A 20,759-nucleotide genomic window follows, 5' to 3' on the forward strand; every position below is an offset into this window, starting at 1 on the left:
ATTGCAGTGTTCTTTTGTTGTTGTTTTGTTTAAATAAAAGTGCAGGTTTAGGCCAAAGAATAAGGGGAGAAATGTGTGGTTGCCCTTAAATTGTATCAAAGAGCTTTCGTTAAATTTTTACAAAAATATTTCTCTTTGAAGATGTGACAAACATAATGTGGGGGAAACATGTTAGTATTTATGGTGTGGGCCATTGTGACACAATATTGTTGTCCACAATAAACATGTTGCAGTCCCCATTGAAAACACAAAATTATTACATTGTTCTAAAACAAATTTAGTAAATTAAATGAAAAATATAGCTATTTGAAGCTAAAATTATGTTAAATTGAAGGCAAAAATGTCTGTAATGGTAAATTTATTTGAAAATATGATGAAAAGCTGAGGTAAATTTTATTGAACTTGAAGGCGCTAGTCTATAAATTCAAATATATTCAAAATCAAATCTATGTAATTTTTATCGGCTTACTGCCAAATTATATCAATCAGTCCCTCCAGTTTCTTGGGAATTATCATGGAAATTTATGCAAAAATAAACAACTCCCCACATTTTTTGGGAGTTTATTAGATTTTCCTCAAAAACTGTCAAACAGCTGCCTTAGCCTTTAATGATGTCAGATTATAGTTCATGATATATGCAGCGAGTAATAAAAAGTTGCATTTACTGTCATAAATAAGCACAAATATTTCCAGAGATTAGTTCCACAAACACTGATTTTTATTGCAAAAAAATAGCAAAAAGAATCACAAAATCCTAGAAGGACTGAAAAGATGTTCGATAATATTTAATTTTAAGAATTCATTGATATTTTAACAGTTTGTGAACAGGTTTTATCAATACATTCTGGCACAAGCGGCCCTTTAAGAACATTTATCATCATGATTTGGCCCTAAACAAAAATGAGTTTGACACAGCTTAGATCAAAGAATATTCATGATAGAATGGCCTAGTCAAAGTACAAACTTAAATTCAATTGAGAATCTGTGGCAAGGCTTTAACATTGCTGCTCTTTTATATAAATAAATCTAAAAAAAAAATCTTAAAATAAAAAAAGGAAAGCCAACAAATTTCACTGTGTAGATGTAAAAACCTGCTTCATAAGTGTTGGATAAATAGGACATTAAAAAAAATAATACTCCACACTTTTAAATTACTTTGTTTTGATCTTTAACAAAAAAAGTCCACAAAAACTCATTGAAGTGTGTAGTTTCAAAATGTCAAAGCATCTCAGTTGTTATATGTAGACACTACAGGAGTAAATGAATATTACTGAAATACAAAAACTGCTTTGCAAAAGGCTTGCTATGCAAACAGTCATTCAGTTTGCAGGATTTCACGCATTTAATTTAGACACTCCTTTACATAATGGTACCCCACATAGGGCTTATATGGACAGTTTAGTGCTACAGAAGTTGAATCATTAGCAAGAAAACCATAAATAAACTGAAATGAGCCACTTCCAAATTAAAGTCATGTGCTTGTGCAGCATAAATAAATGAGGAGACAGGAAAAGTATTATTCTTTTAATAAAACCTTTGGCATCAATCACATTCTGTCCAGTAAAACCTGTGTGTGTGTGTGTGTGTTACCCTTGTGTGAGCAGCACCGGCACGTAAGCATCTGTTTGTCCAGACTTTCAGGATTAAACTGCACATCCCGTCACGCAACAATTCAGAAAAACCTTGCTGAGAAATAAAAAAAAAAATGTACTCACAGGACTTTTTTTATATATATAATTTCATTCACCTCTCAAGAACGAAGAGTAAAAGGTTACAGTCAGTGCCATAGAAACAACCAAAAAATAAATTATTTTTTTTTCCTTTTTTTGATTAGGTTTGAATCTGATTTGTTTCATCTAGAAAAAAAATAAAATAAAAAAAGACAGATGTTGGTGACTTTTGAAGAACTTTTATAGTAACCACCTGAGAACCCCGTCAGAAACCGAGATGGCTCGATCAAGAAAATCAAGAAAAACAGCAGATGTCAGTGCCGACCGAATGTGTCGCTAACAAAATGAGGAATGGAGTTTGTTGGTCAGAAACCACAGAATCATTTCAGCAGTTCAAGGGAACCATGACAAAAAAAAAAGAAAAAGAAAGACACCAAGTCCCTCAAAACCCACTCACACACACCCCCTCCCCATGTTTTCTACTTCAAACATTAGGTTGTGTCCAGACCTCAGGGAAAAGGATGCACAGCAGCCACAACACCCCTGGAATGACAGGACAGTTTCTGGGGAGGAAGGGGCTGAAATTCTTTTTTTTTTAGATAAATCTGTTTTAGCTACACCGTCTCAAAGCTCATCTTTGGGCTTTGACTCGTCGTCTTCATTTTCTGTATGAGTCTCGTCCTTTGCATCTTCATCCTCCTCTTCGTCCTCTTCCACCTCATCGTCGTCATCATCGCCCTCAGTGGCTTGCTCTTTGTTCTTCTCCTCTTCCTCTTTTCGCTTCACCTCATCCTGCTCTTGCTTCATTTTCTTCTCCGGTTCCTGAGAAAAAGGTTGCAACAATCAGACAATGCTTCTTGTTGGGTCAAAGGTCACAAATACTTCTTTTTTTTTTTTTTAGATTAGTAAGTAGTACAACAAAATTAATGGTGCAGCTCTTCTTAGGGTATTTATAAACAGTCAAAACGCAGATTTGACTGTTTTAAAGAGACTGTAGTAAAGATTTTTACTACTTCCATTTTTTTTAAATTCTCTCCTTTACATATTTTAATTTAATCATTTCTGATTGGTCATTACTCCTTCATTGAGTTTTAACATTTCATTTTTATACATCCTATTTTGTCTATTACCAACATATGACATTTTAGAAGTTTTAAAGAGATTCTGATTATTTTTTAAGCATCTTTCTTGTTTTTTCTCCCCAAACATTTCAATTCAGCTACCATATTTCTCCATTTTTATTATAATCATTAAATAGTAAAACTATTTATATTTATTATATTTTTTTAAATTTAGTACTTCCCTCAAATTAGATTTTTCTTAAATTATAAATCTTGCTTTATTTTTATTTTCAAGTACAATAGATAATTTTACTTGTTTTATTTTTACTGTTTTATTGGTTTTAAAATCATTACCATCATTTATAATTATTGCTACTCATTAAAAAGGATTAATTTGTTAAAATTTTATTTAATAAACTCTCATCTCACAAACTACCATCATACCTTCGTCACGCCCCACGTCTCCTTCCCGATTTCTTCAGCTTCCTTCACGTCGTCGGTGATCAAAAAGTTGTCAAAGATCGTACCAGATTTCACCTAAGAGGCAGGTACAAAATGTTACACTGTTCTTGGTATTTTGTTTCTGCAACAACAACTTGGCAACATAACCGTCTCCTCACCTGCCAAAGGTCAAGGCCAAGAACGCCAATGTTGTCGAACTTGTAGATGGTGGAGTCGGGACTGTAGTCGGGATTGTCAATTTCAGGATGAACCCAGACTCCCTTGTAGTTGGGGTTGTCGATCTGTTTGGGTTTCCACTCTCCCTGAAAAAAACAAAACGGTGTCAAACAGGAACATCAGCATCCGATTAAAGAGGGAAACCAATCAGGCTTTTGGTTTCTTGAGGTCTGAAACTGGTTCACATTTGTTGGAATCAATTGAAAATGAAGGAATTTATGGAATTTAAAAGCTCTTTTGAAAAAAAAAAACAAAAAAAACAAAACAAACATAGTTCTATATTTGATGGCCAATAAAGGGAAAACAGATCCAGTCCAACCTCTGATCTATCTCTGTTTGATCGTTTCTGTGTAAATGTGGCCTACTTTGTACTCTGGGTTGGGGATCATTGGTGGCTCCCATTCTCCATCCATGTCTTCATCCCAGTCTTCAGGCTTCTTAGCATCAGGATCAGGAATGTTTTCAGGTTTATCCCAGTCCTAAAAACAAAACCGAACAATTTAAAGTTTCAAGTAACAATGGAAAGAACATTAAAAAACAAGGTGGAGCAGAGGATTAGGTTTTCTCACCTCGGGTTTTGTGTCATCGGCGTCGTCGATCTTGGGGCGGTCATCCCAGTCTTCTGGTTTCTTGGCTTCGGGATCCTTAATTTTCTTGGGAGGCAGGAAGTCCCAGTCTTCCTCCAGACTGCCAGATTCCACTTTCTCGTTGTCAATCTTCACCTCGTAGGTCTGATCTGGGTTCAGGATCAGCGTGTACAGGTGGGTCAGCTCATCGTCCTGCAAGGAATCAAAGAGGAAACGGTTGAGTTGAGCTTCTTGTGCAACACACGATGGCACCGTGGGAGGTAAATCTTTAAAACAAAACGTTACCTTGCACTTAATCTCCTTCTTGATCAAGTGATTCTTGCCCTTGTAGTTAAAGATGACGTGGACTTTCTTGGTGCTGTAGCCACAGATGTCAGGGCCTAGATCAAACGAACATGGTTAACATAAACAACACTTAAAACTATGAGCAGTAAATCTTCATAGCTTACAGAACATGATTTATTTTTTACCATTTCTATTCTAGTTATATCTACCAGTTTACAGAATAAAAAAGCAATAATTCCTATTATTTTGTTTTATTGCTGAAGTATTTCTTATTATATCATACATTTTTCTTTCTCTACATATTTTTGTAATTTAAGCCACCATTAACAAATGTTACAACCACTAATGTATTCCTTTTTCTACCATTAATCTTTATGAATAACATAATAGTAGATTTTATTCATAATGTTCTTTACATCTTGAGATTTTAAAGGGCTTTAAAGAAATGGCTATTAATTTATACTATTATCATAATATTACTAATATGCAAATTTTATCAAAATTTTTCCTTGTTTACTCTTCACTTTACTCGATTTTAATTACTGCCATTTTTATAAGATATATATTCCTACTTTTATTGTTATTTTAATTTTTTATTATTTTTTTACCAAACATGATGTAGTATGAGGATTCCCCATGCATTTCAGTCTGCTCCAAGTCAGCAGGGAAGACCTTCACGTAGCCGCCACCACAGTCGATCTTCTGCTCATGCTTGACCGTAAACTGAATGACCAAAGACTTCCCCTCGTTGCTGAACGGGTCGAAGCTGGCAGAGACGGCGTAGAAGCGGGCATCTTGGCTCGTCTGCAGACCTGAAATGGAAAAAATATAAATTTCAGTAGTGCAAAAAAACCTGTTATAGTTAATTATAGTTAAAAAAGTGCTTCAATTGATAGACTGCTTCTGCACAACCTCTCTTAAAATAGCTTATTTGCTATTGCATGTTTGTGTAAAGTTTCAGGCGTTACAATTTATAATGTAAAGTAAATACACCCTCAAAGTCCTATTTACTATCTAAATGTAAATCTGCCACTCTGCTACAGCAGTAAATATAATATTTAAACTAAATAATTTTTGCAAATCAATTAAACATTTATTCCAAGAAAAAGGCTTAATTTATCAAAGATTGTTTGCGACGTTTATTCTTTGAAATCCTATACTTAAGTTGAGCTTGGTGACATCATAAAGGTTATTTTAAATGCAAATTTGTTTTGACATGCAACTCTATTGGACAATTGACATTTTAATGGTAAGATAAGGACTAAAAAATAAACCTGTTGAAGAATAAGGATGTAAAAGACAAGTTTCTCTTTCACTTTAAAAAAAAAAAACCAAAAGTGGAACAGTCATGTTATAAGCTCTGAAGCATATGTAATTGACATGAGCCCTTATATGTATGGCAGTATTAACCAATAAACATCTGTTTGGGCTAAATAATGTGAATTACCTTTGTCTTTTTCAGCATCTCCATAGAAGTTTCCAGCAGTCAGTTTCCACTCTCCATAGTCAGACTTATGCTTGGAGTTCACCCAGCGACTTCTCCATTCATCTGTCCGAAGAAGAAGCAGCAGCAATTTGACCGTTAATGACTTTGTAGAAATACATCAAATTCAAGCCCTGATTCTTAACTCTAGTATCCAGTTGCACAGTAATTATTACCAGTTAGTTTCAGAACATGTGGGCGACGAAAAACCTCACATTTGCAATATTTGCGAGCTAAAAAGGAAACTTAGCTAACACAAATTACCATTAATCACATCACTAAAACAGATTTGTAACCTATCACCCCGAATGATAGATGTCACAACTGTGTCGTAAATTTAAAATAACCTGGGTCAGAGTGAGACTTACCACCGTCCAGAAACTCCTCCCGAAAATAAACCTTAGCGTGAGCGCAGTAGACTGCAAATATTACCACAACTAAACCTAAAAGCTTCATTTTTCTCCTTTCAGCTTCACGTCCCGCTGCTCACAGAGGCACCTCCGGGCTAAACAGCAAGTTTGTGGAAGAAGGAAGAGAAGGGAATATTTTAGAGTGGCTACGGCGAACAGATGGCTGCCTCTGATTGGACAGCGGGTTGGTGTGTCTGGACCAATCACGGTGGACCACGAAAACACAGGAACCAGTGTCGAATGAAGCTAGATCAGCTGACCGTTTTATGTTCTGTTGCCATAATGGGAATTATCCAGTAGGGGGTGCTAAACGAGACCCCGTGTACAAGCCTGTTTTGGATTCATGTCGCATTTTGCATATCAGGTCAGGCACTTTCTACGTTTAACAATGACTTTTTCCACTATTGTTATTATTAGAATTAACTCTACCCTTTCTCTCTCTATCTCTCTTTTCTCTCTGTCTCTTTTCAAAAGATTAAAAAAAAAAATCAGATTTTCCCGTTTAATACAGTTAGTTATTATAACTAAAAATAAATTAGCTTTTCGTTTCTTGTGGTTTAACTTAAATTCAGCTAAAAAGATAAGATACGATAAGATACTTAATTTAGTATATCAACAATGATACTTTTATGAAGGAACAAACTGTTTCATCCAAATTTGTATTAATTTTTAGGACAAATTTAACAAATTTACCACATAAATGCACACCTTATCTTATCTTTTTTGTCTAGTTTCTATTGTGCAATGAGGCCAACCTTATCTACTCTGACAGTAAACACCAGGCTGATATTCTTCACATTCTATTGCTGTATTAAAGATTACCCAGTGGAGGGCGCCATATTAATCAACAAGATTACAATCTTTTATTGCCATAGTGAAAATTATCCACAAGATGGTGCCAGTATCACCTAAACAAAAAGTTTGGTCCGCTCAATAAATTCTGAGACAAACTCTTCACTTTAAACATCAAAAATGTGGACAGAATAAACTTCACAACAGTCCACTAGCAACCAGCAGTGCAGAAGATTACAACCTTTGTGCCTGTAAAATCTAATCGCTGTTGTTTTTTACACATCATGACAGCAATAAACAACATATGCTGGTTTTAGCAAAGGAAAACTGTGAAAAAAAATTGGGTCGTCTTTTTTAATTGAGGTTGTGAATAAAACAAGTGGTGATATATGGCAACTAACAAAATCCAGAGATGTTGTTCTAAAATTAATCCAAAAATCAGGCTTGGCAGTTGATCAACAAGGGTATACAAAGGTCTTAGAAATGAAGTTATCTTCTTCCTTGATATCATTAAACAGGCAAAGGCATCACCAAAAAGTTCTGGCAATTATTTTGACAATATATATAAAAAATAAATCTTGAACAACAATATTTAAGATTGGTGGGACAGAAAGCCTAGAGGTTAACCACTTTAATTTTTCTGTGAAACCACTTCACATGTTTTAAAGAGAAGAGTAAATTTACTGCATCTGATTCAGTTTGACTTGAAAGCAAGTCCCTAATTAAACTACATGTCGTCATTTTGTTGAAAAAAATATATTACTAAGAACAAAGAAGGAACTGTTAGTACACATGCCCTTCGTGCTACAACACTTTCATACTCTATAAGATGGTAGAGTATGCATAAAAACTAAAGTCAGCGTGTTTGGAATAGCTTTCTGATGGGCCCATTTGCTACCTTGTGGTAGTAGGGGAGTGCCACAGGGATCACTATTGGGGCCACTGCTGTTCAGTTTGTAGAAATTATAATTGATGGTTTGTATGAGCAAGGTAAGTTAATTATATACACAACACAAATATTGTTTAAATCACCATGTCTCATGCTGAAAGATGGTTGCAATGGATTGCAAAGTTACATGGTCGTTTACACTCCCAACCTTCAGAGTAAACAACCACTTTAGGTAAATATGTTGGAGATATTTACCTGAAGGCTACAAAGTTAAGGTGTGGCTCAAGCAACATTCAAAGACCTACTATATTTAAATACCGAATGTTTGTGTATAGAGACAGAAATATTATGCTGCTCAATGCGATGTGTGATATTAAAACAAGGAGCAGGAAGGTTAAACCCAGTAAGCTTTCAACACTACTCTATTTATTTTGAAGCTCTGTTGGTCATTGTATTTCTCCTTAACTAGGCGGACTAAAACCAAAAGTAAACAAACCAAAATAACAAGCCACAAAGTAAGCACCTGTATTGGTTTAGCCATAGAACCAGTCTGGTGGGGGAAAAAACCTTTGTAGGATGATCAAGATGTTTTGTAGGATGAAGGCAAGGAGTAATGTCACTTGGAGGGAACTTTTAATGAGTTTAGCTGCTTCAATATACTGAAAGAATAAGTTGCTTAGTAGTTTTTGTTTTAGCCTGACAATCTTTGAGGTCCCGCAGTGCAATCTATTGAGTCTTACAAGAAGAGTGATCTCTGTGTTTCCCTCTGGAGTTTCTCCTACACAAACCATAAGATACAAAAAGAAACAAAATGGCCTTGTCTCTGTATTCTGTCAATGCAATTTCGTAATTTTGTATCTCATTATGTTACTCAACATCGGAAGGGTTTTTTCTTCTTTCAGGCAACTCATTCCATTTTGATGCTGATGCTCTTGGAGGGTGGATTTTCTTCCAACACCAGATTTGTTTCTGCAGGACTGGATGTCTGTAGTTCATGTCTGGAGAGATGCTGCACCACTCCGACACCAATGCAGTCACCAAGTACATTGGCAGCAGTCCTTAAACGATCCCTATCAACAAAAAGACAGTAACATCTGAGAGGTTAGGAACTATTTTTCAGCTCATAACCTCAGATTTTCTTGTGTTTTATCTCATGTTTTTTGTATTTCATTTTGCAAATGTGTCTATTTTTACCTAACACCCTAAAATTATACTTACAAAATCCAGTCGACCATGAGGAGCAGTGATATGTCTTCAGTGGGCAGTCCTGTCGAGCTCAACACAATCAGCATGGATACCATGCCAGCCTGTGGGATACCAGCTGCACCTGTGCTTGCTGCTGTAACAACCAAACTGAACAAAATAAAGCAGTGTAAGAGCAACACTGAATAAATCAACATCACATTAATTAACTCAGGACCTTAGTTTTCTTTCAGTTATGCTTCTAACCCTGTTAAACATCTGATCTGGAAATGTGTAAAAGGGTTTTATTTTAACAATACTATAGATGTGAAGTTTGTCGAAATTTGTTTAATTTGTTTATTCTTTGAATTGATTTTGTTTAGTCATTTATTGACATTTATTGATGTTTTAAGTTGGTGTTTTGATGTTTTACAAATGGCAGCTGTTTCGTGTAGACTTGGCATGAATTTAGGAGATTGTCTAGTGAATGACACCAACATATTCCTCAGTTTAATACTTTCTGTTGATGTATGATTGCTTTTGCATGGCACTGCAGGTCAACAAATTCCCTTCAAAGTACCTGAGAACGATAATCTGTCCGACATTGAAGTCCATGTCGTTGACCTGGGCTATGAATAAAGCTGCCACTGCTTCATAGAGGGCGGCACCGTCCATGTTCATAGTGGCACCTACAGGCAGCATGAAGCGCGTCACCTGTTTGTCCATCTTCAGATTTTCCTCCATACAACGAAGAGTAACAGGCAAGGTTGCAGAACTATTAAAAAGCAAATGAGATTTGAAGTTATGCTTTGAAGTGATTCATTTTTGATTGTTTGTGGTAAATATTTTTAACCTGGATGAAGTCCCAAAGGCCGTGCTGAGGGCCTGGAGGATTCCTCCATAAAACCTCAAGGGATTCTTCCTTGTGATGATAACGTAGATGAGCGGCAGCGTGACGCAGCCGTGGATGATCAGCCCAGTGACCACAGTGAGAGTGTACATGCCAACATCACGACCTATTTCTGCTGCGTCCGTCATTTTAACAACCTGCCCAGCCAGCAGGAAGATGATTCCCACTGGAGAATACCTGTTATGAAGAGAGGCGTAATTAAAATGGAGATGCAATTACTTTTCCAAATAGTAGATTGGGACACAGATAAAATCCTTAAAAAGTAAGCATATTTCCACCAAATCATACACTCATGCAGGCTAGCAATTTTAGCTGTCTGAGTCAATTTAAGTTTGATAGGAAGATACAAAGATAATTCAAAATTATGTAAAAGTTTAATAGGAACAAATAAATACTGAAACAGTTCAACTGGTTCATCGATAGTCTTCCCTTCTTACCAGATAGCTATGCTCACAAGACGCATAATGGCTTTATTCATGCAGTTGAATAAATCCCTGAGAGGTTTCCCCTCTGACCCCATACTGCTCAGGATGAGGCCAAAGGCGACAGAAAACGCCAACAGACCCACAACATTGATGCCGTCTGAGGTTCCCGCTGTTGGTGCTAAACAGCAGATAAAACAATCCAAATAAACAACGCAATCAGAAAATAACAATTCATATAATAGCAACAAGGACAACAGCAGACTAAGAAGAGTATGGCAGGACAAAAATGATAACAGATTTATAACAAAAAAAAGACTCACCATTTGTTGATATATTTGTGGCTCCTATTGGATTTCCTGATGAATTACTGCTGGGATTAACTGTTAAGTACTATTTAAAGAACATAGCATCAAAATATTAGTACTTTACAATTGTTTGATTGTGAGAAAACAAAACAATTGCACCAGCTTACTTTTCTGAAACAAGCTTCCACCAGATTTGAGGGAAACATGTTTCTATGAAATACATAATCATAGAATCATTCTTTATTTAAAATATAAAGTGACAAAAATGTATCTCCACATGACTTTTGTGCAGACCTGATCAGATCCAGGAAAGCATCCACACTGTGCACAGCCTCTGTTTTACCCGGAGACGACTCGGACGTGTGCCTGGATGATTTCCCCGGCTTGATGACAACCGCCAGGAAAATGCCAGTGAACGCAGCAACAACAGTAGTAACCAAGTAGTAGATGAAGGTCCAAAGCCCAATTTTTCCAAAATCTTTTCTGTCAACATTTGAGATGCCTGAAATTTAAAGCGGAAAAGTGGGTAAGACATTTTTGTCATTCTTTATAGATCATCAAATTTTGATTTCAGACAAAAATGACCAGAGATACTACAAAAAATATACAAGTTATTATTGGTCCAATCTTCTTGACAGAACTGGTTTATATCAGCCACATTGGTGAATTTTAAAACTTTAGCTGCCTGTTGAATATTCAGACCTGAGTAACGTCTGGTGAAATTGAACTAAAAAGCTAATTGATGATTTTACATGTAAGATGAACATAAAACCAATGTGGCTTTATTAGTCAAACTGTTTGCTATAGCCAAACTAAAAGCCAAAAAGTTGATCTGACCTGCAATTACACTTGAAACGACAAGAGGAAGCACCATCATCTGCAGCATTCTCAGCAGCAGCTCTCCAGGAAAAGTTAAATATGTTATTTCTCTCTCAGACATGTTAATGTGTCGCAGAGCAAAGCCCAGTCCAATCCCTTAGAGACACAGACATATATACAGTTTTCCATCAAAGAAAAAGTTTAAAGAAGTTAAGAGAAAATACAACATAAAACTGACAACTTCTTACCAAAAGCAACAGCAGCCATTGTGAGAATGACGAAGGCATTCCTCTTGAGGAAAATCCAAATATTAAATCCATTCCTAATTGATCCTACTTCATCTAAGGTCTGAGAACATCTTTCGTTTTTCTCATTGTCTTCGGGTTTAGCAACCTCCACCAACTCTACCTCCGACATGTTCTCAGAGTTTGGAAGCATTGATATCTACGCTATTGCAGAAACATAGAGAAAATGAATAATGAACAGTTTTGCCTGGTGCTTCAATGAATAAATTATTGTTCAAAAGCTGAAACACAATGAGCTGCAGTTTAAAACAAGATATTTACATTTTCCTTCAAGTGTTTCCACTTAAAAGGCTAAACAGTCTTACCAGCTTGAGTTTAGAAATCCTTGATAAAATGAAGCTTTCTCGGACTGAAGAAGCGATTCAGCTTGACTTGTACATCTAATTTTGAGAAACAAAGAAAACAGTCTTGGCCAGCTCTGCTGTTACAGTCTAATGAATATTAGCTGCCACAGAGGTAATAAGTGAAAGATATACATTCAAAGAGAAACGCCTTACTCCCTTCTCAGCATAGTTAATGCTAAAAACCACAAAAATGTCTGAGAAGGAAAAAATACTTACATTCTTTGAATTGTATTATGCTGTAAAGACTTGGTACAAGATTATATTTTAACAGTGACAGGTTCAAAGTCCATTTGTTTTGTACTTGGACATATTACACAGAACAAGTTTTACGTTAACAGAGGTCTGATTTGTTCTGTGCTTTGTGAAAGTACTTTTGTTGCAGATTGTTATCTTATTATAAACCTCAATGCATTTTATTGGGCAAAGTTGCTTCATGAAACATGATTGTATCTGTTTCTCCTCTGTATTTGAATCCTCCTCTACAAACAGGCTTATCTTTTTATGGTTAAGGTGATAATTGTGTGGTGCAGCTGTTAAATTGAGATGTTTTTGGATTATTTTTAAACTTTTGTTGACATTTTTTTTATAGTATTTGCAGATTCACTCAGTTCAGTTTTGTTTGTTAGCATTTTTGATTACAGCTAAAGCTAACTCATAAATTTTAAACATGTTGATGAAAGCCTTTTATTTGATTGTTGACCTTTTGTCCACTTCTAACCACTATAAGTTTTTCCTCTGGTTCAGCAAAGAATTGGTTTCTCATTTAGTTAGTGGATCATTAACATCAGTTTCCCCTCTACATTGGCGAGGAGGAGGTTAGAGTAGAGATGCCGTTCTTTTGAAAAAATAAAAATAAAAACAACCGGTTCATTTTCACGATGTCATTTTCATTTGGACATCTCCTCCTCCACAAGAAAAGAATAGACTTAGAGATATTAGTTTTGTGAGAGAAGGTCTTTACTTTTGGTTTTAATTTTTCTGTCATAAAACCATCAGAAGCATGAGCAAAACAATAACATCAAAAACAAAATAAAGCCTCCTTTCCAACAAATTTGTCTTTATTTTCTTAACACTCAAATTTTATAATCTCATGATTTTAATTCCAACAGAAACTCAACACATGAATTTCTTTCATTTTGGTAATTAGACTCTTGGAGATGGGTTTGTCGCTGCAGGACTGGATTTCTGCAGTTCGTGTCTGGACAGATGCTGCACCACACCGACACCGATGCAGTCACCCAGGACGTTGGTGGCAGTTCGTACGCGGTCCCTGTCAAGATGAAATCTGGCGTTAGAAATGCAGCCCAGAGCCATGATTCTGCTGTTGTTTTTCATAGCATTTTTAGTTATTTTAACTGCGAGATGTTTTCTTCTTTGGGGTATGTATTTATTTTATTTAATATTTACATTTTCAAGCTAACAAATGCATGAACTGGTTTACTTACACAATCCAGTCGACCATGAGGAGCAGGGATACGTCTTCAGTAGGCAGCCCAGTCGAGCTCAGTACAATCAGCATGGAGACCATCCCAGCCTGTGGGATACCAGCTGACCCAGTGCTTACTGCTGTCACAATCAGACTGAATCAAGTGAAAAAATTTAATAAGTAAAAGTTGCTTATATGGTTTGGTCACTACTTCCAACATGACAAAATCACCGTACACCAAAAATTGAACATAAAAGTGAAAGAAAAGTTATTCATGTTTCTTAATATTAATTGGAAAGCTTGCATGTATTCTGATAATTTAACTTGCCTTCAACACTCCATACACCTGGAATAAACTGGTATGACTCTTAACTAGAATGTCTGTATCTAAAGCCCAGGATATCATCAAACTGAGAATTGCAGTCAAAACTTGAAAATTCAGGGGAATCTGACTGAGCCACAGATGTTTTGCAAGGACTGTAAAAAGTAAAAAGGGAGCTCTTTCTACATGCAGAATCCATTTTAATGTTTTTCTTGTCACTCAAAGGTGATATATTATGCTTCCTTGAACAGGTTAGGATAGCTCTATGGTCTATACAAAACATGTTCATTAAATTTTTTTTGCACAAAATCATTCTAAAATAATGAGATTTTAGTCTGCTCAGTTCTGCCTATTCAGAGGTGTTTTTAGAATGAGAAGTTTTAGGGCTTTTAAATCCAAATAAGTTGCTGCTCGCCACGCACCCCAATTCAACATTTACGCATGAAAACGACTGCAAACAGATGTGCAATTATACAACCATACATGTTTAAAAAGCAGAAGTAGAGCCTCCTGCACAACCAACAAGAAGCAAGGGGTTTTCTGGATTGTAAACAAAAAAACACTTGTCTTTTCCAGCAGGCATTGTACAGCGCATCCAGTGGTAAAACGAACTGACCAAATGTGCTGGAGCTCTGCTTGTTTTGCGAGGTGACAGGATGGGCTTCTCTGGGGTTGCTAGGTAACGGGCAGTGCCTGCTGATTTGTGACATGACAGCTCATTTTCCATATACTAACAAACATGAACTTATTGCCTAGTGAAAGTATAAAAACATTCAAAATGTGAGTTTTGCTAAATTGGTCCCCTTTAAAGTTCCAATAAAACACACTGAAGTTTTTGGTTGAAATGTCGAAAAAGTGGAAGGGGAATAAATACTTGTGCAAGGGGTTGAAGGTACCTGAGAACGATAATCTGTCCAACATTGAAGTCCATGTCGTTGACCTGGGCTATGAATAAAGCTGCCACTGCTTCATAGAGGGCGGCACCGTCCATGTTCATAGTGGCACCTACAGGCAGCATGAAGCGCGTCACCTGTTTGTCCATCTTCAGATTTTCCTCCATACAACGAAGAGTAACAGGCAAGGTTGCAGAACTATTAAAAAGCAAATGAGATTTGAAGTTATGCTTTGAAGTGATTCATTTTTGATTGTTTGCGGTAAATATTTTTAACCTGGATGAAGTCCCAAAGGCCGTGCTGAGAGCCTGGAGGATTCCTCCATAAAACCTCAAGGGATTCTTCCTTGTGACGATAACATAGATGAGCGGCAGCGTGACGCAGCCGTGGATGATCAGCCCAGTGACCACAGTGAGAGTGTACATGCCAACATCACGACCTATTTCTGCTGCGTCTGTCATTTTAACAACCTGCCCAGCCAGCAGGAAGATGATTCCCACCGGAGAATACCTGTTATGAAGAGAGACGTAATTAAAATGGAGATGCAATGTCAAATACTTACCAGCAGATGGAGCCAAAAATAAATATTCAAGCTTATGGGAGACGATAAGTATTTTGCATTTTTCCTGTAAGTCACACTATAGATGAATGCCTTATGTCATGCAATCTTAAAGTAAAGTTCATTAGGAAGATATATTGAAAACAATGAGCAAACAACATTATAGAAATATCAGAAACTCCGGCATATAAAACAAAAACAGATAAGTCAGCAGGTTTAAATGAGTCTTCCCTTCTTACCAGATAGCTATGCTAACAAGACGCATAATGGCTTTATTCATGCAGTTGATTAAATCCCTCAGAGGTTTCCCCTCTGACCCCATACTGCTCAGGACAAGGCCAAAGGCGACGGAGAACACCAACAGACCCACAATATTGATGCCGTCTGAGGTTCCTGCTGTTGGTGCTAAACAGCAAAGCAAAAGTATTGCTGAAATATTTACGTACTGTAAATGAACAAGATTCACAGCATCATAATGATTGTAATTAAAACTTTGGAGTTCCCCACAAATCAATATCTGGAATCTAACTTTTTAATTTCTGCATTCATGACATTTACTTTATAAATTTACTGAGGATACAGACCTGTATATTGCAACTTTCTGATGTTTCCTGTGGACTACTTTATTATATTTTATATTTTATACAAAAACATTTACCTTTAGAAGTATTTTTACTGCACTGTACTTTCACTTTAATAATATTATTATGTAGTATAGCTATCTTACTTGAGTAAAATACCTGACAACGGTGAGTATTTAATAAAAACATAGTATGTTGAAGTGAGACCTCTGTACATATGTTTTGTTGTTCTAATGTGTCTGTTGAGCCATTTGGAGACAAAATGCATATAAATTGTTACTGGAAGTACTTTACCCTGTTCTAACAAATATATACAATCCCTAATGCAATTACTGGATTGATAAGTTTTATATAGTAAAAAATGATTTAATAAACTGCTTCTTCAGCTTAAATAATATTATTTAGAAGAAAAAATACTCACTTTTGGTAGTCACATTACTGATTCCTAGATGATTTATTGCAGATTCCTTGCTGTGATACGTTGTTCTATACTGAATAACATTTTTACCAATTAGTAATTGATGACATCACATATTTAAAAGCATCAGAACCGTCTTACTTTTCTGAAACAAGCTTCCACCAGATTTGAGGGAATCATGTTTCTGCAGGAAATAAATAAATGTGAGGGTGATTCTTTCTCAAATATGCTAAAAACAAAACAAAACAAAACAAAACAAAACAAAACAAAACAAAACCTGATGAGATCCAGGAAGGCATCCACACTCTGCAGAGGCTCTTTTCTGCCAGCAGAGGGCGCTGATGCACGCCTGGATGATTTCCCCGGTTTGATGAGAACTGCCAGGGAAATGCCAGTAAAGACAGCCGTTACCGTGGTTACCAAGTAGTAGATGAAGGTTCGCAGCCCGACTTTCCCAAAAGCCTTCCTGTCTACATTTGACATGCCTGAAATACAAAGAACCAGTTAGTATTTACAGATTTTTACTGGTTTTTGAAACCTGTATGAACCCATCCCATCACAAAGTGCACAAGTGAGATAGATAATGTTCTTTAGCAACGTTCTTATGGGTTTGTTTTTATTTTTTTTCATAGCTTTAACAAGCCTCTTCTACACTCAAATTCGCTCAAGTTGAACTGTAGATCTTTACCTGCGATCAGAGTCAAAACGACAAGAGGAAGCACCATCATCTGCAGCATTCTCAGCAGCAGATCTCCAGGAAAAGTTAAATATGTTATTTCTCTCTCAGACATGTTAATGTGTCGCAGAGCAAAGCCCAGTCCAATCCCTTAGAGACACAGACATATATACAGTTTTCCGTCAAAGAAAAAGTTTAAAGAAGTTAAGAGAAAATACAACATAAAACTGATGACTTCTTACCGAAAGCAACAGCAGCCATTGTGAGAATGACGAAGGCATTCCTCTTGAGGAAAATCCCAATATTAAATCCATTCCTAGTTGATCCTACTTCATCTAAGGTCTGAGAACATCTTTCGTTTTTCTCATTATCTTCGGGTTGAGCAACCTCCACCAACTCTACCTCCGACATGTTCTCAGAGTTTGGAAGCATTGATGTCTACATTATTGCAGAAACATAGAGAAAATGAATGATGGTGCATGAATGAATAAATAACTGTTCAAAAGCTAAAACACAATGAGCTGCAGTTTAAAACAAGATATTTACATTTTCCTCCAAGTGTTTCCACTAAAAAGGCTAAACAGTCTTACCAGCTTGAGTTTAGAAATCCTGGATAAAATGAAACTTTCTCGGACTGAAGAAGCGATTCAGCTTGACTTGTACATCTAATTTTGAGAAACAAAGAAAACAGTCTTGGCCAGCTCTGCTGTTACAGTCTAATGAATGTTAGCTGCCACTGAAGTAATGAGTGAAAGATTTATATTTAAGGAGAAACGCCCTACTCCCTTCTCAGCACAATTAACACTAAAAACCACAAAAATGTCTGAGAAGGAAAAACAATACTTGCATTCTTTGATTTTTATTATGCTGTAAAGACTTGGTACAGTATTATATTTTAACAGCGACAGGTTGAAAGTCAGTTTATTTTGTTCTTGGACATATTACACAGAACACATTTTACTGTAAAACTGATTTGTACTGTACTTTGTGAAAGTACTTTTGTTGCAGATTGTCATCTTATTATAAACCTCAATGCATTTTATTGGGCAAAGTTGCTTCATGAAACATGATTGTATCTGTTTCTCCTCTGTATTTGAATCCTCCTCTACAAACAGGCTTATCTTTTTATGGTTAAGGTGATAATTGTGTGGTGCAGCTGTTAAATTGATATGTTTTTGGATTATTTTTAAACTTTTGTTGAAATTTTCTTTATAGTATTTGCAGATTCACACAGCTCAGTTTTGTTTGTTAGCATTTTTGATCACAGCTAAAGCTAACTCGTGAATTTTAAGCATGTTGATTAAAGCCTTTTATTTGATTGGTAATCTTTCGTCTCTAACCACTGTAGAAGAAGTTATAGAGTTTAAGTCCAAACTAATACCATGAAAAGTGGTTTGATTAAAAAAATGACTCGGGGAAACTTTTCTTCAGGATTAATTTTAAAATGTTTCTTCTAACTTAAAGATGATCTAATATGCTTCCTTCAACAGGTTAGGACAGGTCTGTAGTTTATGCAAAACTTGTTCTTTACATTTTCTTTGCACAAAATCAATCTTAAATAATGAGGTTGTAGTCTGCTCAGTTCTGCCTATTTTGAGCTCCTTTCAGATGTTTTAGGACCTCTTGTCACTTTAAATCCAAATAAGCTGCTGCTGGCCACGCCCCCAAACTCAACGTTTACACTCACATGTAAAAATGGCTACAAACAGAAAAGCAGTTATGCAACTGTACATGTTTGAAAAGCAAAACTAGAGCCTCCTGCACAATCAAAAAGAAGAAAATGGTTTCTGGATGGAAATCAACAACACACTTGTGTTTTCCAGCAGCCATTATACAGAGCATACAACGCTAAAACCAACTGACCAATTGTACAGGAGCTTTGCTTGTGTTACTAGGTGACAGGATGGGCTTCATTGGGGTTGCTAGGAAACGGGCAGTGCCTGTTGATTTGTGACATTACAGCTCATTTTCCATATACCAACAAACATGAACTTATTGCCTAGTGGAAGTATAAAAACATTCAAGATGTGAGTTTTACAAAGTAGGTCCCCTTTAAAGTTCCAATAAAACACATTGAAGTTTTTGGTTGAAATGTGGAAAACGTGTAAGGGGTATGAATAGTTGTGCAAAGGGCTGAAAGTAAGCAAAACAAGGTACCTGAGGACAATAATCTGTAAGTTATTTGTTTCTCAAATAATTTATGCTGATACCTCTAAATAAAACAAATGCTTTTATGGGTCACTTAATCAAAGAAGTTATACTTATTTCATTTGTACAAATAAAAACACATTTAATCAGATTTGCTGGGACCAAGGTAAACAAGCAAACTGTGTAAGTTTTCCAGCCACTTAAATGCTGTTGTGTGTCATGTTTGCTCTGGTTACCGCCCACATGAGTTAAATCACAGAACAAACACAGGTCAGAGTTCACAGAAAAGAGGTATGTTAGTGCAAGTACGTAAAACTAAAAGCTGGCGCTACATGTGGGTGAAGTTCCTGACTGTAAAACCAGTTTTTAAGAGCTTATTTAGACATGCAAACAAGGGAATGTCAGAAATAAAAAGTACATTTTTCTCATGAGAAAATGGCTTAAATCAAGCTTTACACAGTTTGAATGGATTTGTGTAAAAAAAAATCTTGGTTCCATATGATAAAATATGATTTTTACACTATAAAAAATTGTGTTGTCATATTTGCTAATTGTCTTGACAGTTTGGACTGATTCCACAGGGCAGAATATCTACAACAAATCCTCTGTAATCAGGCGATCCTCAGTCATACATGGTTAACATCCTGAGCCTGTGTTAGTTACAGAGGTTTCAGGTCAGCGCAGAGCTAAAGTCCCTAATATACTCCGATGGTGAACTGCTAACAATCTTTCTGAGAAATGATGAGGACATGTAGAGTTTTTTGTAATACTAAGAACTATTTTCAAATTATTTTGCTCTTGTTTCACAGTTTCAGTGACCAGAAAAGCTTTACATGTTTCATTCGCTGCAGATGTTTCACTCAGGAAGATCATTAGTGGTGCACATCTCCTACTTACCTTTACGTTGTCATTAATTATTGATCAATTTAAAAAATGTCCCAGCCTCATAAACAGTGATGATGTTTATGAGACTGGAGTTGTTTTCAGATGTTAGCTTTTCTCCCTCTGACTAGTTGTTAGCTTTAGCTTTAGCTCCATCTAATCTGGATTTAAAATAAATGAGTTAGCCCCCGCAGTTAGCAAATTATGACATTTTAACATTTACTTAAAAACTTAAAGGGCCGGTTGTTCCAGAATGTATTGCTAAAACCTGTTAAACTGTTAAAATATCAATAAATAGCTGTTTGTTTCAGGAGTCAGTTTTTCTTAAATTAAATAATATTGGACAACTTTGCACACTGGTCTATTCAGGATTTTAAATCAAAATTACAAATTTTGTGGTGCTAATTTTGAAATATTTGTAAGGAATTTTTACTATATGTGCACTAATGTTTGGCTTTAAATGTGACTTTTTATTAATCGCAGTATCGGTCACAGACTATAACTGGACATCAAGTAAGCCTGAGGCAGCAGTCCCTTCCTTTTTGACTTCTGAGAAAAAAATTTGCTGTGAAAATCAGAAAAAATTGTGGGGGTCTGTTGACTTTGTGTGGATTCTGCATGAATTTTGCGGATTTGTGAAAAACTGGAGGGACTTATTGATGTGATTTGGAGTCTAAGGGGCCACATAAAAAGCCACAGTGGTCCAGAT

At 36.1% G+C, this 20,759-nt stretch overlaps 3 protein-coding genes and 1 long non-coding RNA gene across 4 annotated transcripts; 1 reads left to right on the top strand and 3 right to left on the bottom strand.

The window, feature by feature from the left end:
- Nucleotides 1–1,510: 1,510 nt before the first annotated feature.
- On the bottom strand, nucleotides 1,511–6,338 carry calr3b (calreticulin 3b). The gene is made up of 9 exons (XM_007563794.2): nucleotides 6,133–6,338; nucleotides 5,729–5,830; nucleotides 4,890–5,093; nucleotides 4,282–4,376; nucleotides 3,979–4,188; nucleotides 3,775–3,888; nucleotides 3,352–3,495; nucleotides 3,176–3,268; nucleotides 1,511–2,492 (listed from the first exon to the last, which is right to left on the bottom strand). The coding sequence occupies exons 1-9, from the start codon at nucleotides 6,218–6,220 to the stop codon at nucleotides 2,295–2,297; spliced, it is 1,248 nt and encodes a 415-aa protein (XP_007563856.1). The 5' UTR covers nucleotides 6,221–6,338; the 3' UTR covers nucleotides 1,511–2,294.
- Nucleotides 6,339–7,017: 679 nt separating this feature from the next.
- On the bottom strand, nucleotides 7,018–11,937 carry LOC103146098 (excitatory amino acid transporter 1-like). The gene is made up of 10 exons (XM_016677262.1): nucleotides 11,745–11,937; nucleotides 11,515–11,652; nucleotides 10,972–11,179; nucleotides 10,845–10,887; nucleotides 10,693–10,762; nucleotides 10,385–10,550; nucleotides 9,891–10,124; nucleotides 9,618–9,812; nucleotides 9,074–9,208; nucleotides 7,018–8,925 (listed from the first exon to the last, which is right to left on the bottom strand). The coding sequence occupies exons 1-10, from the start codon at nucleotides 11,932–11,934 to the stop codon at nucleotides 8,763–8,765; spliced, it is 1,542 nt and encodes a 513-aa protein (XP_016532748.1). The 5' UTR covers nucleotides 11,935–11,937; the 3' UTR covers nucleotides 7,018–8,762.
- Nucleotides 8,865–9,666, top strand: LOC107837560 (uncharacterized). The gene is made up of 3 exons (XR_001663579.1): nucleotides 8,865–8,956; nucleotides 9,083–9,227; nucleotides 9,594–9,666. It is a non-coding gene; the product is annotated as an uncharacterized LOC107837560 (long non-coding RNA).
- Nucleotides 11,938–13,265: 1,328 nt separating the features above from the next.
- LOC103146099 (excitatory amino acid transporter 1-like) lies at nucleotides 13,266–16,827 on the bottom strand. The gene is made up of 6 exons (XM_016677235.1): nucleotides 16,650–16,827; nucleotides 15,585–15,750; nucleotides 15,063–15,296; nucleotides 14,790–14,984; nucleotides 13,591–13,725; nucleotides 13,266–13,415 (listed from the first exon to the last, which is right to left on the bottom strand). The coding sequence occupies exons 1-6, from the start codon at nucleotides 16,825–16,827 to the stop codon at nucleotides 13,289–13,291; spliced, it is 1,035 nt and encodes a 344-aa protein (XP_016532721.1). The 3' UTR covers nucleotides 13,266–13,288.
- Between the last annotated feature and the right edge of the window lie 3,932 nt (nucleotides 16,828–20,759).

The sequence above is a fragment of the Poecilia formosa genome, unplaced genomic scaffold (genome assembly GCF_000485575.1).
Source record: "Poecilia formosa unplaced genomic scaffold, Poecilia_formosa-5.1.2 Scaffold151, whole genome shotgun sequence".
Taxonomy (NCBI): domain Eukaryota; kingdom Metazoa; phylum Chordata; class Actinopteri; order Cyprinodontiformes; family Poeciliidae; genus Poecilia; species Poecilia formosa.

Bases quoted from the DNA above. Each gene is read 5' to 3' on its own strand.
- calr3b (XM_007563794.2), bottom strand. From the start codon at position 6,220: ATGAAGCTTTTAGGTTTAGTTGTGGTAATATTTGCAGTCTACTGCGCT. The intron at 5,094-5,728 runs GTAATTCACATT...TTTCCATTTCAG, and splicing joins AGATGCTGAAAAAGACAAAG to GTCTGCAGACGAGCCAAGAT. The intron at 4,189-4,281 runs GTAACGTTTTGT...GATTCCTTGCAG, and splicing joins AGAAGGAGATTAAGTGCAAG to GACGATGAGCTGACCCACCT.
- LOC103146098 (XM_016677262.1), bottom strand. From the start codon at position 11,934: ATGCTTCCAAACTCTGAGAACATGTCGGAGGTAGAGTTGGTGGAGGTT. The intron at 9,813-9,890 runs GTTAAAAATATT...GCTTTTTAATAG, and splicing joins GCCTTTGGGACTTCATCCAG to TTCTGCAACCTTGCCTGTTA. The intron at 9,209-9,617 runs GTACTTTGAAGG...TATTTTGTTCAG, and splicing joins GGACAGATTATCGTTCTCAG to TTTGGTTGTTACAGCAGCAA.
- LOC103146099 (XM_016677235.1), bottom strand. From the start codon at position 16,827: ATGTCAAATGTAGACAGGAAGGCTTTTGGGAAAGTCGGGCTGCGAACC. The intron at 15,751-16,649 runs GTGTGGATGCCT...TTTGCTGTTTAG, and splicing joins CAGAAAAGAGCCTCTGCAGA to CACCAACAGCAGGAACCTCA. The intron at 13,416-13,590 runs GTAAGTAAACCA...TCATCTTGACAG, and splicing joins CTCATGGTCGACTGGATTGT to GGACCGCGTACGAACTGCCA.